Source organism: Ahaetulla prasina, chromosome 3 (assembly GCF_028640845.1).
Source record: "Ahaetulla prasina isolate Xishuangbanna chromosome 3, ASM2864084v1, whole genome shotgun sequence".
In the NCBI taxonomy this organism is placed as follows: domain Eukaryota; kingdom Metazoa; phylum Chordata; class Lepidosauria; order Squamata; family Colubridae; genus Ahaetulla; species Ahaetulla prasina.
The window spans coordinates 211,162,609-211,182,672 of NC_080541.1; the positions used below are offsets into that span (position 1 = coordinate 211,162,609).

At 39.1% G+C, this 20,064-nt stretch overlaps 1 protein-coding gene across 4 annotated transcripts in view; it reads right to left on the reverse strand.

Annotated features, from left to right (window-relative positions):
- The window catches only part of BMP7 (bone morphogenetic protein 7), a 117,421-nt gene extending 97,652 nt beyond the window's left edge, over positions 1 to 19,769 (reverse strand). For 2 of the 4 annotated variants that reach the window (XM_058178853.1, XM_058178852.1), the window contains exon 1: positions 18,695 to 19,762. In XM_058178853.1, coding sequence (XP_058034836.1) covers positions 18,695 to 19,121 — 427 coding nt within the window. In that variant the 5' untranslated portion in view covers positions 19,122 to 19,762. Of the gene's footprint in view, positions 1 to 18,694 lie in introns of all 4 variants that reach the window. The other 2 variants (XM_058178850.1, XM_058178851.1) reach the window with 2 other exon arrangements.
- Positions 19,770 to 20,064: the final 295 nt, after the last annotated feature.

The following is a 20,064-nucleotide window of genomic DNA, read 5'->3' on the forward strand; positions in this document are numbered from 1 at the left end:
GGCAGCAGTTTGTGGAAACCTTGTTAAATTTAAGACCAAGAAGGCTGTGGAATGGGGGGGGGAGGGAAGGGGGGAAAAACATTCACACCAATCTTCTTTCAATCCAAACAAAAGTAGATTTGCTCAAATAAAACAAAAAAATTTAGCAAACCTTTACAAAGGGCTCCTCAGAACAGCAAAGACCATTCATAAATCTGCCAGAGCAGGGGTCTGCAAACTTGGCTCTTTTAAGACTTGTGGACTTCAACTCTGAGAGTTCCTCAGCCAGCTTTGCTGGCTGAGGGACTCTGGGTTGAAGTCCATAAGTCTTAAAAGAGCCAAGTTTGCAGACCCCTGTGCCAGGGTGATATCTCGTTGCAACCAGATCACTAAAATCACCTCTGTGAGTTTATATTATTCTTTATTATTAATGAAAATTAATGAGGCGTAATTCTTGGATCTGTAGCATGAGGTCTCCAACTGATGCAGAAAGATCTGTTGTATATCATCATCATCTTCATCATCGCAGATCATTCCATGAAGGTGTCTTCTCTTGAAGGTTATGGACTATAATTTATCACATTGGGTCCAGTGTATGCTGGTAGCTGGGATAGTTTGCAGCAACCTCCCCATGTAGGGCTTAAAAGAGATGTGGTGGTGCAGTGGTTAGAATGCAGTACTGCAGGCTACTGCAGGCTGCCAGCAGTTCAGCAATTCGATTCTCACTGGCTCAAGGTTGACTCAGCCTTCCATCCTTCTAAGATTGATAAAATGAGGATCCAGATTACTGAGGGCAATATGACTCGGTAAACTGCTTAGAGAGGGCTGAAAAGCACTGTGAAACGGTATATAAGTCTAAGTGCTATTGCTATTACAGAGAACGATTGGCCCAAAGTTACTCAGTTGCCTGCTCCAGGCCTGAGGGATCGTTAGAATCTTGTTCTTTCCACTCATAGTCCAACCTCTTAACTATACTCTACTCACTGACTCTCGACAATTGATTGTCTGTCGCAGTGTTATGTACTGTCGAATAGCTTCCCAACAGAATTCGGACAGCTCCAGCGCCCCTGACCTTCTTAAAGGCAACTTCATAGACCCTATGTTTTGGGATGCTGCAGCATTATTAGGTCATCTCTGTCATCACAGACGATTTTGCTCCTGCCGGTAGAGATTTCTTCTCATCAACTGCTTTTCACTTCTGCTGTACAATTTCAGAATTTTTCTGCTTCCTGTAAGAAGCAATCCTTTTTCCCTTCCTTTGATTGTTCTGTATTCTTTCTAGCGGGCAAGTTCAAGCTGGTTTCCATGAGCCATGGCAAAACAATAATTACCAGTGGTAACAACCATTACGCTCACAAGCTTCAGCTTCCCACCACCTGCTCCAAATGACAGAACCTGTAGTCCGGGAGTTTTGGCTTCAGTCTGACTTGTGATTCAGTAATGGACACTTCTGCTATGAGGCTTTCTGCTGGTAACATGGAGGAGAACTTGCTGGTAACATGGAGGAGAACATGGAGGAGAGTTTTTCAATGCTCAGCTGCCTTTTCCAAGGCAATAATAATAGTAATAATAAATGCATATGCCGCCTGACTTCCAGCAACTCTGGGCAGTTAAGATGATGACTTCCAGACAGTGTTGGTTTGGCATCTTCTGGACTTCCCAGCTATCACAGACAAGGAGGAAGGTATCTGGAATTTGCAAGTGGTGCAAAATGCAGCCATCTGGCTACTAATTAATACAAGACACAAGGATGACACAATATCTCTATTGAAAAATCTGCTGTTGTTGCCAATGGTTCTCTGAGGATAATTTAGGGCAGGGGGTCTCCAACCTTGAAAACTTTAAGACTTGTGGACTTCAACTCCCAGAGTTCTGGAACTCTGGGAGTTGAAGTCCACAAGTCTTAAAGTTGCCAAGGTTGGAGACCCCTGATTTAGGGTATAGATCTGACCTTTAACTCTCAAAAACAGATTAGAGCCTGACTACATTTGCTTGGGGGTTGTTTTTTGGTGGGTGAGGGGAAGGGGGAGAAAGAAGGCTAGATTCTCAAGAACAACCAGTTTCATTCAAGCGAGTTCCCCCAAGATTTCTATGACTACAAATCCAACATCCCAAGAACACCAGATTGAAGGAACCAAATTCATTGCAAGCCTCCACTTATTCCAGAAAGTGTATAGGTTTCAGTCTGGGTGTGTCCTGAATGCAAAAAGAAACATCTTATTTTCTTCCACCTCTCCTCAGCTATTTGCATATGATGTATGGAGGGTGCAGGTGGTATGAGTCTCTACTTTCCTGGAAAAGTTTTGTTTCCTTGCGGCTCTGGGAAAGCCAACAGTCTGAAGAATTGCTTGGGGCCTGTTTTGAGGTAAAAGAAGCAAACCATGGTTGCTAGGCAACAGCCAAGCACTTGCTTACTGTTCTTATGGCATTTCAAAACAATGGGATCAAATCCAGGTGATGTTCTCTTCCCAACTACCCTACTACAATTTATAAGGTGAGATGAGACTGGGTAGTTCGTAGCTCTCCCTACCTGGCAGACTATTTTTCCTTTTTCCATCCCTGTATTTGCTGGATCTCAGCCCAATAATGTAGACTACCCCAAATCTACAGAAGTCTAAAACTACTTTTATTAAGGTGGACTACAATAGCAAAATCTTGCAAGTCTGATTATGCTTTACTTCCTCACTTTCTTTATATTCATGTGAATTGGGGGGTGGGGTTGTCTGTGTGAGTTGTTTATGCATACCTTCTTGATTTGGACTCAACCTCTGTTTTGATCCTCTTCTCAACCTCTCATTTGGTCCTCTTCTCAACCTCTGTTTTGATCCACTTATCCACAAGTATAGACAGGATATAAAGGTAAAGGTTCCCCTTGCACATATGTGCTAGTCATTCCCGACTCTAGGGGGCGGTGCTCATCTCTGTTTCAAAGCCAAAGAGCCAACACTGTCTGAAGACGTCTCCGTGGTCATGTGGCCGGCATGACTAAACACCAAAGGTGCACGGAACGCTGTTACCTTCCCATCAAAGGTGGTCCCTATTTTTCTACTTGCATTTTTTACGTGCTTTCGAACTGCTAGGTTGGCAGAAGCTGGGACAAGTAACGGGAGCTCACCCCGTTACGTGGCACTAGGGATTCGAACCGCTGAACTGCTGACCTTTCAATCAACAAGCTCAGCATCTAGCCACTGAGCCACTGTGTCCACATACACATACAGGATATATGGGTATGCAGTATTCTCTTCACATAATTCCCTTCTGAGCAAACCAATGTGTAATGGTGTGTCGAAAGACCTTGGGAGACAGGGTGAAGAGAGGCTGCCTGGGGAATGATCAGATAAAAGACAGCATAGCCTGCAGCTGAATAATGGATGGTACAAGAGGCACAGAAGGGATTCTCCCTAGTTTCTCAGGCTACAGGTAGTCCACAACTTACGACCACAATTGAGCCCAAAATTTATGTTGCTAAGTGAGAACTTTGTTAAGTAAGTTCTGCCCCATTTTACGACTTTTCCTGCCACAGTTGTTAATTGAATCATTGCCTCGTTGTTAAGTGCATCTGGTTTCCCCATTGACTTTGCTTGTCAGAAGGTTGCAAAGGGTGATCACATGACCCAGGAATGTAAATCACGTGACCGTGGGGATGCTGAAATGGTCATAAGTGTGAAAAATGGTCATAACTCAGTTTTTTCAGTGCCATTGTAACTTCCAACTGTCACTAAGTGAACTGTTGTAAGTCGAGGACTACCTGTATTAAGAAGATGGTGGGAGCAATGTGTGCTTTCAGACTTGCGAGATTCTGTTCATGTAATTTTACAATAAAGTAGTGTTTTCTGTTTGATCTACCTGGTAAGGATGACACAATATGGATGACCAAAGAAATTAGTGGCATAAGAAAAGCAATTATAGTTAAATCTAATATTCACCCTTTTAAGATACCACTTCATATACTGTCTTTTATTCTTCTCAGTTCTCTTTTTTTGAGGATCTTGTCAACAATATCCAGTCATAATCCTTCCTCTTTCATTCTGTTTACTGTATACATAGTACTTGTCTATTAACCCATCCGTGGTTAGATTTTTAGCCAAAATACCATATAAAATGTGCCAACTATGGATAAACTGGCCTTTGAAAATTGACCTACCTGTAGATTTTCATGGTATTTTGGTTAAAAATTCAAGAATCTATTTATCCACAGAAGGGCTTTATACACAAATATATACAGGATATGAATACTTTAAAAAAGCTAAGGGAATATTATATATATTCACAGATAAACTCACCCACAAATAAACTGAATGCTACTCAAGAACACAAGTTTTATCTACAATGGACTGTATTCTTCTAGGGTAGCAAATAGGCCCATATCATTTTCTTTTTTCTTTTTTTTTTATTGAAAAAGTTTTACAATAATTAATTTTTTTCCCCTCCCCTCCCTACCTTCCCCTTCCTCCAAAACCCCCTCCCCGACTTCCCGGAGCAAACACAAGGTATAGTTCAATAAACAAACAGTCATACAATCAATTTTTAAAATCTAACACAATTATAATCCTTCTCTCTCACATAACCTGACTTCTTCCATTAAAATCAAAAACAACATCCTTCATTCAAAGGCAATCCGAAATTTCTTAATCTGATATCTATTTTGAATATAATCAATCCAATTCTTCCATTCATTTAAATATTTTTCTTGAGTACTGTCTTTCAAGAAGGCTGAGATTTTAGCCATCTCAGCCAAATTGGAAACTTTCAATATCCATTCTTCTATTGTGGATAATTCTTTTTTCTTCCAATATTGTCCAATCAACAGTCTTGCTGCTGTTATTAAGTTCAAAATCAACTTAGTCTCAATCACTGTACAGTCCGTTGTTATTCCCAAAAGGAAAAATTGCGGTAGGAACTTTATCTTCTTCTTCAGAACATTCTGCATAATCCACCAAATTCTTATCCAGAAAGACTTAATTTTCTTACAAGTCCACCATACATGAAAATATGTAGCATCATCACAATTACATCTCCAACATTTCGCTTGCATATCTGGATACATACATGATAATTTCTTAGGATCTAAATGCCATCTATAAAACATCTTATAAAAATTTTCCCTTAAATTCTGCGCTTGCGTAAATTTAACATTTCTAACCCAAATTTTTTCCCATGTTTCCAACATTATTGGTTCTTGAATATTCTGTGCCCATTTTATCATACAATCCTTTATTAAATCTCTTTCAGAATCTATTTCTATCAACACAATATACAATCTCTTTATATGCCCCTGGGTTTGATTTCTAATTTGTTTAACCAAATTTTCTTCATTTTGAATAATACCAATTTTCTGATCTTTCCATCTAGCCTTTAACTGTCCATATTGAAACCAAGTATAATTCCTCCCTTCTTCTTTTAATGTATCCAAAGATTTTAGGTGTAGATTTCCCCTCTCATTATATAAAAGATCTTTATAAGTAATCATTTCTTGTTCCTGTTCTATATTTATATTCTCTACTGAGTGCCGAGGACTTGCCCATATAGGAATTTTATAATTTAACTTATAATAATATTTTTTCCAGACACGCAGAAGAGAAATTCTCAACACATGATTCTTAAAAGCTTTATCTACTTTCTTATCATACAATAAATATGCATGCCAACCATATAATAAATCATAACCTTCTATATTCAAAATCCTTTCCTCCGTCAAATTAAACCAATCACTTATTACCGAAAGAACAACTGCTTCATAATACAGTTTTATTTTTATTTTTTTTATTATTTTTTTTTATTATTATTATTACTTTTTTTACAACAAACAAACAAAAAGAAAATACATTATTACACCCTTGTGCTATACATAAAAGGAAGATTTGGGTCTTCGGATATATCCTTATGATTGCCAAAATCCACATTCTCGAGGTACAGGTACTGAAGCGTCCAATGTTCCAAGCGCAAAATCCACAAATGGTTTCCAAGTCTTCCAGAAAATATCTTCTTTATACACACCACTTCTAATTTTAATATCACATGTCATTTTATCATTTAGAGCTAATTTCCACATTTCAGAATTCCACTCTTCTATTCTAAAAATCACATCTAGTTTCCAATATCTAGCTATTATAATCATAATTCTAATCAATTCTTTTTCATATTTTGTTAATTCTATTTCCTTAATTACCAACAATAATATAGTTTCCACTCTCAATGTTATTACTTTCCCCATCATTTCAAATATCATTTTCTCCAATTGTTGCCAAAACTTTTTAACCTTATCACAATTATACCACATATGTTCATAAGTCCCCAATTCCATGTCACATCTCCAACATTTTTTACTAATTTTTTTATCCATTTTATCCATTATCCATTTGTGACAATCTTACTGGAGTCAAATACCATTTCCAAACAACTTTATAATTGTGCTCTTTAATTTTAATTTTGTAATGGTGGTAAAAGACCTAGATTAGTGAAGAAAATGTGGTATCAAAATCAAAAGGAAGGTGGATTAGGAATCCCCAAATTATTTAATTATTACTGTGCGTATGGTATCCGGATAGTGGTAAAAATATTTAAAGGTGAAGATAAATATTGGAGAGACTTAGAGTTAAGGGATATAGAGAAATTTGGATCAAAGTGGTTTTTAGATAAAGCAAATTTAAAATGCATAATACAGTTTTAAATTAGGCATTTTTAATCCTCCTCTTTCCCGTGTATCTTGCATTATTTTCATTTTGACTCTCGCTTTTTTCCCTTCCCATATAAATTTATTAATTCCAATCTGCCATTCTTCCAAATTTTTGTCTTTCTTAATTATTGGTATCATCTGAAACAAGAACAAGAATTTAGGCAAAACATTCATTTTTATAGCTGCTATTCTCCCCAACAAAGATAATTGTAATTTTTTCCAAGTATTCATTTCCTTCTGAATTTTTTTCCATAACACATCATAATTATTCTTATACAATTTTACATTTGATGAAGTAAGAAAGACTCCTAAATATTTAACCTTTTTTACAATTTCAAATCCTGATTCCACCTTCATATTGCAACTCCATCCATACCGGACTATGATCAATTAAACACCTTGGAAATATCTTTGTTTTCTTAACCCTAGAAAGCAAGTCATTGGTAATTAATATAAAATCAATACGTAAAAAAGATTGATGCCTATCCGAAAAATAAGTATAGTCTCTATCATCAAAATTCTGTCTTCTCCATATATCTTTCAACTCAAAATCTTCCATCAAATCAAAAAAAGATTTAGGCAGTTTTGCATGCATAGGAATTTTCTTAGAAAGAGTTCTTTTATCTTTTCTAATATCCATTACACCATTCCAATCCCCTAATATAATAAATGTTTTATAGTCCCAAAGAGTCAATTTTTCATGTAACAGTTTATAAAATTTTTCTTGTTGTTGATTAGGTGCATATATGCCAATCGCAAGTGTCTTTTTTCCTTCTAAAATCAATTCAATAGCAATATATCTTCCTTGAATGTCCATTTAAATTAATTTAGCTGATATATTTTTCTTCAAATATATAACTATACCATTTTTCTTATTCGGAGCAGAAGAAACAAAATGTTTACCTAATTTCAAATTAATCAAATATTTCTGATCTGATAATTTTATATGTGTCTCTTGCAAACATATCACATCATTTTTAAATTGTTTCAAATAATGGAATATTTTTCTTCTTTTCTGTGCTGAATTCAAACCATTAACATTCCATGTCAAAAATTTATTTGCCATCACTGGCCTCTTGAAGCTTCTGAGCAATTAGCTGAAGACTCTCACTCTTCGGCTTGGCTCCTCCCACAGCTTCAGTAGTAGAATCCCGTTCCTATCTTTGAAGTCGTTCCTCTATCTCCTTACACCTAATAGCTCCCCTTGTCACTCTTTGTTCTTGAGGTTGTTCTTGAGGTACTGACATCACAGGTGCAGTTTCAACTTCCCCACTCTGTTTCTCTTGAAGACTTTTATCCACTGTTTCTACATCCACTTTCAATACATTAAAAAGAAAATCTTTTGCTTTCAACTCAGTATCAATTCGATATCTCCTGCCTTGAAAAAATACTTTTAAGCCAATTGGAACCTCCCATCTATATTGAACATGATGCTTCTTAAGCTCTTGTGTAAAAAACCTAAAATCCCTTCTATTCTTTAACATTTTAGCAGGGATCTCTTTCAAAACCAACACCTCCTGTTCTCCTATTTGCAATTTCTTTTGGTATGTAGCTTACAAAATCTGATTTCTTATTGTAGAAGTCAAAAAATAAATTACAATGTCTCTTGGGAGCTTTTTCTGCCTCGCTACCCAAGAATTAACCCTGTATGCTTTATCAATTTGAAAATCAACTTCTCGAGGGTCCATTCCCAACATTTCAGCTAAGGCTTCTGATATAACTTTTTAAAGATCTTCTTCCTTCTGGTCTTGAAGACCCCTAATTCTCAAAGCCTTCTCCAACATTCTATATTGCAATACCACCACATGGTTCTCATTTTTATCCACTTTATTTTGGAGCTCTCCGACTTTATTATCCAAATACTAATTTGCTTGACTAATTACTTCCACTTTATCCTCCATTACTTCCAAATTTTTTGCCAAACCTTGAAAAACCATCAATAAATCTTCTCTAATTTTTTTATTAGTCTCTTTAATTTCTTCCCTAAGTTGATCCTTCACACCATGAATATTATTCATAATTTCTTTAAATCGCTCTTCAGAAACTCTGTTCTGTTCCTTTAACATATCTTCTGATAGGCCCATATCAATTCTACATTCATCTACATTTTCTTTATTTCATCTACTTACAGATTTTACCCTGCTGTTCAATTTTCATTATCTTTCCTATTTTCCAACCATTCATACCATCTACACCAGACCTTATAATATTCTGTATCCTCTTTTTCTTTTTTTCTTTTGTGAGTTAATCTATCTCTGCACATTCTAGGATTTTCTTAATTAAATCTTCTTCTGTTGGTGGGTTCTCCTTCTTCCAATTTTGCAGGTAAGCTATACGTGCTGCTGTTAATATGTGTAGTATTAAGTATTATGTATCATTTGTATAGTTTTCTGTTGGGATCCCTAATAAAAATTGTTCTGGCTCTCCCTTTATTGATTCCTGTATTATCTCCTCTAACCACTTTTTGATTTTAGCCCAGAATTGTTTTGCCACCAGACAGGTCCACCAGGGATGATAGTATGTTCCATAGTTACTCTTACATTTCCAAAACTTTGGTGAGTTACTAGGGAATATCTTTGCTATTCTAGCTTGCAGAAGATGCCATCTGTGAAACATCTTCATCTAGTTTTCCTTGTATGCTGTCGATATTGTCAATTTCATGTTTGTTCTCCACATCTTTTCCCACTTCTCTAGTTCTATTGTATGATTAAAGTTTCTAGCCCATATCAATTCTTCTATATGCTGATGATGTAGCATCTATTACACCAGGGGTCTCCAACCTTGGTCCCTTTAAGACTTTTGGACTTCAACTCCCAGAGTTCCTCAGCCAGCTTTGCTGGGAGTTGAAGTCCACAAGTCTTAAAAGGACCAAGGTTGGAGACCCCTGTACTACACAATGCAAGTGAGCCTAAGGTGAAGGCTTCTGCCCATGTGATTGATGTTGCAGCTGTGATTGACAGTTGCAGAGAATAACAATTCATTGCCATTAGCCAATTTTGCCAAAAGAAAAACAGTGGTCTTCACCGAACTGTAGTTGGAAAATAAATAAATAAATGATAGTTAAATAGAACAAATCAAGGATTTGAAATACTTGGGAATGATATTTAAATCCTCTGGTACTGGGAAGAAGCAGATAAAAACTGCTTGTGATTGGGTATTTAAGACCACTAATAAAATTATTTGCTTTACCAGTTACAAAATAGCCTCTAGCAACTCAGCATTATACATACATACATGCTTTGTACCTTCTACTTTTTTCTTCAAATGCTTCTTGCAGGCTTCCAAACTCGATCAAAGGATAAAATCTGACCTAACCCTATAACACTGAATCCACAAATTAATTCCTTTGTTGCTTTACCTTTCCTAGGCCCGAAGTATAACCCGTAGCTGCCTTTCCCCAAAATACTTACAGATACTTCTTGACTTACAACCATAATTGAACCCTTGGTTACAGTCTTAAGAGGGTCATCTGATTTTACAACCTTGTTTCTGTGGCAGTTGTTAGGCAAATGCTACATTTGTAATAGTTAAGCAAACCCATTATTATTATTTTTGCCAGAAACTAGAAGTTAACACCAGTTTCTGGCAAAAATAAATCATAAATCATAATCCCATGACCACAAGATGTTGCAAAAGGCCATTAATGAGGACCAGTTGCCAAGTGCCCACAATGTGATCACGTGACCATGGGAGGGGGGCAGCCATCAGAACTTCGATTTCAGGTTCTAAGTAGATTTTTCTGGATTCATTGTAACATTTAACAGTTGCTAAGTGACCGTCACAAGTCGAAGACTGCCTGTATTCCAAGGTTCCTCTTTTTTAATAATCTCCATCATTTGTTCTCCCATTATTTGATAGCAATCCAGTTTTGACATTGATTGTGGTCCAGCATTCAATCTGGCAAATTATTCCTATAATAAACTTTCCAGATTTGAGCACATCTAAATTCTAGAGGTAGCATGTAGTATGAGATAGATGAATATCACAACTGGAAGGTGCTAAAAGGAAAGAAATTCAATGAATGAGTATAAATGGTTATATAGCACAAAGATATCTAGAGGGTACTTGATTGAAATAGTCTGAATTATGCATTACTTTATTTCCCATTGCATGATTCCCCATCCTCAGTTTAAAGGAACTGGAGAACAAAAGCAATACAGGTAGACATACAACAGTTCGCTTAATGACTGTTGAAAATTACAACAGCACAGAATAAAGTGACTTATGACCGTTTTTCACACGTATGACAGTTGTAGCATCTCCCATGGTCACATAGTCAAAATTTGGATGTTTGGCAACTGGTTTATATTTATGATAGTTGCAGAGTCATGTAATCCCCTTTTGCGACCTTCTGATAAGCAAAGTCAATGGGGATGCCAGGTTCACTTCACAACCGTGTCACTAACTTAACCACTGCAGTGATTCACTTAATAACTGTGGCAAGGAAGGTAGTAAAACGGGGCAAATTTCATTTCACGAACGTCTCACAGCATAGAAATTTAGGGCACAATTATGGTCGTAAGTCAAGGACTACCTGCATCAGAAATGGGCCGCTGAACTAGTCATCAAATACTCATAGCTGCCTCAGTAAGTCAGCCTCTGGAATTCACTAGTCCTCCAGTAACTGTGCTTTCACACTGCAAACCAGCTTGGCAGAAAACCTCCAAATACTGTTTACACCAGGGGTCTCCAACCTTGGTCCCTTTAAGACTTGTGGATTTCAACTCCCAGAGTCCTCTGGGAGTTGAAGTCCATAAGTCCTAAAGGGACCAAGGTTGAGACTTCTACACAATGCAAGTGAGCCTAAGGTGAAGGCTTCTGCCCATGTGATTGATGTTGCAGCTGTGATTGACAGTTGCAGAGAATAACAATTCATTGCCATTAGCCAATTTTGCCAAAAGAAAAACAGTGGTCTTCACCGAACTGTAGTTGGAAAATAAATAAATAAATGATAGTTAAATAGAACAAATCAAGGATTTGAAATACTTGGGAATGATATTTAAATCCTCTGGTACTGGGAAGAAGCAGATAAAAACTGCTTGTGATTGGGTATTTAAGACCACTAATAAAATTATTTGCTTTACCAGTTACAAAATAGCCTCTAGCAACTCAGCATTATACATACATACATGCTTTGTACCTTCTACTTTTTTCTTCAAATGCTTCTTGCAGGCTTCCAAACTCGATCAAAGGATAAAATCTGACCTAACCCTATAACACTGAATCCACAAATTAATTCCTTTGTTGCTTTACCTTTCCTAGGCCCGAAGTATAACCCGTAGCTGCCTTTCCCCAAAATACTTACAGATACTTCTTGACTTACAACCATAATTGAACCCTTGGTTACAGTCTTAAGAGGGTCATCTGATTTTACAACCTTGTTTCTGTGGCAGTTGTTAGGCAAATGCTACATTTGTAATAGTTAAGCAAACCCATTATTATTATTTTTGCCAGAAACTGAAGTTAACACCAGTTTCTGGCAAAAATAAATCATAAATCATAATCCCATGACCACAAGATGTTGCAAAAGGCCATTAATGAGGACCAGTTGCCAAGTGCCCACAATGTGATCACGTGACCATGGGAGGGGGGCAGCCATCAGAACTTCGATTTCAGGTTCTAAGTAGATTTTTCTGGATTCATTGTAACATTTAACAGTTGCTAAGTGACCGTCACAAGTCGAAGACTGCCTGTATTCCAAGGTTCCTCTTTTTTAATAATCTCCATCATTTGTTCTCCCATTATTTGATAGCAATCCAGTTTTGACATTGATTGTGGTCCAGCATTCAATCTGGCAAATTATTCCTATAATAAACTTTCCAGATTTGAGCACATCTAAATTCTAGAGGTAGCATGTAGTATGAGATAGATGAATATCACAACTGGAAGGTGCTAAAGGAAAGAAATTCAATGAATGAGTATAAATGGTTATATAGCACAAAGATATCTAGAGGGTACTTGATTGAAATAGTCTGAATTATGCATTACTTTATTTCCCATTGCATGATTCCCCATCCTCAGTTTAAAGGAACTGGAGAACAAAAGCAATACAGGTAGACATACAACAGTTCGCTTAATGACTGTTGAAAATTACAACAGCACAGAATAAAGTGACTTATGACCGTTTTTCACACGTATGACAGTTGTAGCATCTCCCATGGTCACATAGTCAAAATTTGGATGTTTGGCAACTGGTTTATATTTATGATAGTTGCAGAGTCATGTAATCCCCTTTTGCGACCTTCTGATAAGCAAAGTCAATGGGGATGCCAGGTTCACTTCACAACCGTGTCACTAACTTAACCACTGCAGTGATTCACTTAATAACTGTGGCAAGGAAGGTAGTAAAACGGGGCAAATTTCATTTCACGAACGTCTCACAGCATAGAAATTTAGGGCACAATTATGGTCGTAAGTCAAGGACTACCTGCATCAGAAATGGGCCGCTGAACTAGTCATCAAATACTCATAGCTGCCTCAGTAAGTCAGCCTCTGGAATTCACTAGTCCTCCAGTAACTGTGCTTTCACACTGCAAACCAGCTTGGCAGGAAACCTCCAAATACTGTTTACAGGGTCTCAACCTTGGTCCCTTTAAGACTTGTGGATTTCAACTCCCAGAGTCCTCTGGGAGTTGAAGTCCATAAGTCCTAAAGGGACCAAGGTTGGAGACCCCTGGTTTACACTCTTCCATTGACCATAAAACCTGACTCTGTGAGCCTCACCACCCCAAAAGCCTATCTCAAAAGTCAAAATGTTCCGAGTGGTATTTCAGAAGACCTGCACATTACTGGAAAAATGGACGGTATATGCTGACAATTTTAATTTTGTAAAAAAACCAGAACCACCATCAATCGGATGGTGAAAAAAGTTACATACAGTCAATCTTCAGAACAAAACAGCCAGCTTGCTTAGCAACAAAATTCTGGTCCCAGTTCTGGAGGACTACCCTGTTTTCCCCAAAATAAGACATCCCCTGATAATAAGCCCAATCGGGCTTTTGAGCGCATGGCTATAAGGCCAAGCGCTTATTTCAGGGTTCAAAAAATATAAGACAGGGTCTTATTTTTAGGGAAACGCGGTACCTATAACCTCCATGTACCTTAGAGCGCATTACAGAATTACTTAACCATAGCAAGAGAAAAAAATAAGTACCACTTATTCCTCCTTTATCTTTTGATGCTTCTTTACAACTTACAAAGCCACTCTGTCTTTTTTATAAAGGATTATTTGTTCCTAATACAAAATCTTTTAAATCTTCACCAATCCCTGAAAAGCTCACCCACTTTGCACCTTCTTGAAAACTCATTCTTTAGCTGAGGCATAGAAAAGTGAGAAAAAGATCTAATTTAAAACACACACACAGACACACACACACACACACACAAAGAGAGAGAAAATAAGTTACACTGAGTTATTTCAAATATAGAGTCGCTTTATTTCAACCTTTTAACTACATGCAACCTTCTTAGTGTTATAGCAGTTCTTCACAGCAATACATTTTCGGTTTTGTGTTATGACACTTCCTTGCTGCAATAGTTCAACGTATGTAACAAGACCCTACCTGGGAAACACAATGCCGGCAAGGGTATCTTTTTTCTCAACCATGGCACAGTTTAATACAGAGGCTGCAATTTTGAAAGATTGCTATAGAAAGCTTTCAATTAAAAGGGGGGTGGGGAATCTCCCTGACAATAGATCTTCTAATTTTCACTGTCAATAGGAATCTGTAGGCTCCAAAACAGGTGCTAGGCTTGACTATATAGTCTGGTGAGCAACGAGTCTAACTCTAATTCATTAAAAAGTCTATAAACAAGATGGCCTTTGTCCTACAGAGATGAAAGACCTGCAGCTATAATGGGATGAAAGGTGTACACAAGGATGAAGAAAGCTATTAGAGATCTATGTCCTTTCTTAAACATGTCCTGGCAGGCATTCTTGACAAGGGAACAAACCCATGCAGAGAAAACTCACTTCATTCCACCTGCCTATGTGAAAGCTACTGAATCTTTCCTATCAGCTTACTAATGAAAAACTACACTAAGAGAGAGAAAATACCACTATGATAGAATCATTATTTCCAGATTAGCATCTTTCCTGCTATAGTGTCGCCCAATCCATATCAGTGGCATAACAAAATGGATTAGTTTTCCATGGGTTGAGAAGGGGGAGATGATTAGAAGATTTCCCACATTTGTCAACCTTGGTGGTTTGAAGATGTATGGACTGCAACTCCCCAAATTCCCTAGCCAGCTATGCTGGGAAATGCTATACTGTGCTACTTTTTCTAGAATTGTGTTCACACCATACATTTAATTCAATATTCCCAGGACTTATATTAACATAACATCAAAAACTTGGATAATTTTAGATTTTACTTAGATTTTAGATGTGTGTATCAGTATGTATGGCTTCACCTGCCGTGTGAAGCTCACATGTTGGGTTATGTTTTGTTCATTCGTGTGTGTGATAGTAAAAGTGCATTAATTCAGTACTAGAATAATTCACAGAGAGTCTGAGGGAACAATTTAGGTCTAGGAACAAAGAATTTCTTCCCCATCCAAATTCATATAGGCTAAGTTAGTTCAGACCGCAGCTTTTACTGGTTGATTGCAGTGTTTCTCAACTTTGTCAGTTTGAAGATGTATGGACTTCAACTCTGAGAATTCCCTAGTCAGTATGCTGGCTGGGAAATTTAGGAAGCTGAGAACCACACATCTAAAAGTTACTAAGGGTGAGAAATATTGGTTGATTGTATACATGACAAAACAGGACTCCAACTGGTAGAAATATAACTTGCATAGAAATGCCATATAATGCATTATGAACTATGCATTGATTTATACAATAAATCAATTATATTGATATCGATTGTTTCCTGATTGCTTATTTGAACCCTCTGACTATCAATAAGTGTTGTACCTTAGAATTCTTGATGAACATTTATGTATACTGAGAGCATATGCACCAAGACAAATTCCTTGTGTGTTCAATCATACTTGGCCAATAAAAAATTCTATTCTATTCTATTCTATTCTATTCTATTCTATTCTATTCTATTCTAAAGAAACTGAAGTATATAAATTGTGCCAAATGATAATTAAGATCTTCTTATTCAGTGTTTCAACGGAAAAGTTTCAAAAGGATTTCTTTTTTTAAAAAAAACACCAATTTTGGTGAAAATTGCTTAAACTTTCATGTAGGCTAAGTTCACTCATAATAAATACGCATTCGTAAAGCAACTTTCCCTGGCCCACTATTGACCAGGTAATTGACCTCCCAGAATTTCCACCCAGCTTGATGAAAGAGGCTTTAAGCTCCCTGACGCTTTTCTGCCCTTGAAGCCCCCTTCCCTTCATTGACTGTCCATGAAATATTTTCCAAAACTAATCTTGTGTTAGTCAACTTTCTTTTAGCTGGGTGGACAACTGGAGAATCAGAAAGCAAGCCCTAGGCCACTGCACCGCATGTTGCAATAAGAAAGAAGAATCCGGCTATCATTTGTGGCATTTCATATGCAAAGGGTGTGTCTCTCTTTATGACTTTGTTTAGGCCAAGCTGGGTGTTTGGGGAAGGGGGAATGGTTTAAAGTTCTCTCTGTTCTGAACTTCTATAAAGATTTGGTGTGGATTCAGAGACATCCAATCTGTACATGCGGTGGTTTCACAGACAACACGTGATCTAGGCTAAAAACAGATACACAGAAACTCGTACCTATAATTATATATTTTAAATAGAACTTTGCCCTAAAGAGTATTCTACTCAAATCCAGCTGGTTTATTCAACCCCATTAACAAACAATGAGAAACCCCCATGAATAATAACTCTCCATTTAAAAAAAAAGTCAGCTTGGCCAACTGAAAAGTGACAAATTTCCTTTAATTTGTTTAAACCCATTGCCATGTGCTCAGGCTTTGCTCATTACAAAGCCACAGCAAACAAGGAACTATCAGGAAATCTTTCTTAGGTCATTAAGTTCCAAATCCACAACCTGCTTTGACCTCCGGCCCCCCCCCCCCAAAGCAAACCTTTTCCTCATCTGAAAAGGTGCATCATAAGTAATGAGTTTGTGGACTACAAACCAGACTGAAAAGAATTTCATTGAATAAAGCAAGCTAGCATTTTAGAACAGCTCTGAGCTTTCTTCTTTCCACTGGGACCTTCCCATTTATAGATGCTTCTGCAGCAACTCCATTGCTCTTCAATATGATCCAAATCCTTTAAGATGCACTACAAGCTATGACCTAAAACTTGGAATCTCAGACCCAAGTTTGAACTCACCATCATTGCAAAAGTGCTGGGAGAGAGCTAGAAGTGCATATGTGATAAGATGTGAGATAACAATAAAGACTGTTATCTTATGCAAATGAATCTCTGAGCAATTTTGAGAGTGTATTCATAAAACTCTGATTAATTCATTTATGATGCACAACAGTTCAAGATAGCAAATAAAACTGCGAGCTCTTTAGACAAATTCCGCAAACATCTTGATAAGCAGTTGGTAGTGCTTAGCAAACTTTTGTTCACGCTTAAAATATACGAGGCTATTTTCACAACCCTGCACTGGATATTTAATCAGTGGATTAGATGAGGCTATGGTATCATCACATTACTCCACAACAAAGATTGCATGTTATGTTCATGTATTTTTAAGTAGTAGAAAATTCAATTTTTTTGTTTCTAGTTTATATTGAGGAATAACTCTAATGTTTTGAGGGGGAGGGGCATAGTCAAGATTTCATTATCAGTAGGCTCTAACCCAACAATATGCATAAGGAGATTAAACTGCAGAAAATGTCACCTGTCCATTGGATGACACAAGGATCAAGCAAAGTGTTTGTCTGGCTACCTTATTGCAAGTGTGCAACATAATGGGTTCAATTATTACAGATTAATTTCATGAGTTAAAGTCCTGCAATTTGTCATTGTCCCAATCCTCTGTTTTCATCCACTAAAGGCAGTGCCACTCATTCCCAAATTCATGTGTGTGGTATTGCAATTTTAGATTCATGCAGGTGCATTTTACAAGGTCCTTTAAGGCCAGCTAATTGCAAGATTTCAAGGGGTAGCTTGGAAAAAAAATGTAATAAGCTTGAAGAGCACTTAAAGATCACTCAACAATTGGTTACCCATTAATCCAGTAGGGCTCATATCTAGAGGGGAAAGTTGCTGAAATTCAATAAATCCAACAAGTCAACCCTTTTATCACTGTCCAAGATATATGGCTGGAATAAATGCACCTTAGTAAGAATCCACAATGATTTACAAAAGGATTTGTTTGTTCATGACCCCAATCAGACCTGAGAATATCCAACTTTTTGATCTAGTGGTGGTTTTAAGAAATAACATAAATGCTAGTTCTACCTTCCTTTCTAAGTGCCAAGTTGGACAGGGGTCCCAATTCACAGATTTGGCCTTCACAACATCAGGAAGCATACACTGAAGACACCATGCCAAATATATCTAGACACACACTTTTGTCCATGTGGTTGATGTGAGGATCAGAAATGTTCCGGAGATAAAGCTACTTTATAATGGTGAGAAAATCCAAGCATTTGAACAACAAACAACAAAATTCTGTTTACTTAACCGAGAATCCAAGAAGTTGTAAGAAAGGATATCTTTTTTTTAAAAAAAAAGTTCAGTTTTTTAATCTGTTAGTAATCAAGTAAAAGTCTGGAAGGAAGATAAACAACAATTCCTGACTGATTCATGCCAGCTATAAAGAAAAAATAAGGTTGTTGGAAGGCTAGGCTCAGGTTTAAGCAGGCCCTTAATGACCCAATTACTGTGGGTCATTTTTGTTTCCCACAACACCTCAGATCAGCATAGGGCAGGGAAGATGGCTGCCTCTGGCAGATAGTCAGGGACCTGCACCTGGGAATCTAGGACAAGCATCCTCAGTGCCCAAAGGTTACCAGACTTGGGGTTCCTAGGACCAGGTGCAGGTCCCACCTCCATCAGGTTCTTTCTGGCTTCCCAAGAGCCACCTTCTACCTCAAGCGCTCCCAGCCACTTTCCACCATCAGCCAGAGACTCACCCATGTTGACGAAGCTCATGACCATATCTGCCTCGGTGAGGAAATTGCTGTCCTGCAGGCTGGCCAGGGGTGGCCCTTGAGTACTGAAGATGGGCTTGTAAGGGTAGGAGAAGCCCTCGCCGCTTTCGCTGGGGCCCTCTTCCTCCACCGACATCGCGTTGTAGAGGTCCAGCATGAACATGGGAGCCGAGTTGTGCTTGCCGTGCAAGTGGGGCCTCGGCCGGTGGGGCAACCCCAGGATGGACAGGATCTCTCGCTGCATCTCGCGGCGCTCCTGGCTCCGGAGCCTCCTGTGGATGAAACTCGAGTGCACCTCATTCTCCAGGGTGAAGTCCGCCAGGGCGCACCGCAGCTCCAGAGTCCAGAGGAGGATCCAGACGATCCGGGAGGCAGCCGCCAGCTGCTTGAACCACCCCGCCGCGTGCATCTCCGTCACGGATGTGCGTGTGTGTATATATATATCTAGGAAGCCAACAGGCTGAGCGGCGGCCAGACGAACGAGCTGACCATTAAAAAAGCGGGGGCAGCGGAGCGGAGCGCCCCGCGGAGGGATCACTCGGCTCGGGAGCTGCCCTGGGAAGCCGACCTCGAGGCGCACATGATAAGCCCGGGCGATCGCGGCGGGAAGCGGCTCAGTTGGCAAAATCCATACACGGGGGGGGGGGGGGAGAAAAAAGAAAGGCGATCGAACGATCTCCCCCCACACCACCACCTCCTACCTCGCCGCTTCTCGCGGGGACCGCGCTCCTTCGCTCGCCTGCTCGCCCGGCCGCTCCAACTCCTGTGCGCGTCTGGCCGCGAGTCCAGAAGTTTTTGAACTGCTGTTCTCTTCTTCTTCTTTTTTTTTGCGAAGCAACAGGCGGCAGCTCGGGCGCTCAGTGGGCGGAGCTGGCTTCTTCCTCGCTGCCTCCCCAAAATGTCTGGGAGAAAAAGCCGCAGGAGAGAGTCAAGTCTCTTTCCTCGCCGGGCTCCGGCGTTGCCTCGGAGGCATTTCCAAGCGAGCCTCCTCGGACTCCCCGCCTCCGATCCTTCACCCACACAGACACACACGCCCACAGGCTTGGGTGATAATGAGCGCACACGCACACTCGTGGCGGGTTGGTGCGTGGAGGGCCTGCCTGCCCCATCTGGCGAAAGGGAAGAAGAGAGGCACTTGTTTTGTGTACGCGCCCAGCCCGTCCGTGGGCGTTCCCGAAGGAGCGATGCCCACTTGGTAGTTTGCTCCCAGGTAAGCGCGTGGGCGGGCGTCGTGGGCGGCAGGGTTTGGGGTGGGTGGGTGGGGTGGGGGGAGCGCTGAACCAGCGCCCAGTTCCACCCGCGGGGTTTGATTCTGCGGAGCAGAAAGGGGATGTTTTGGATGGCGAGAAGAT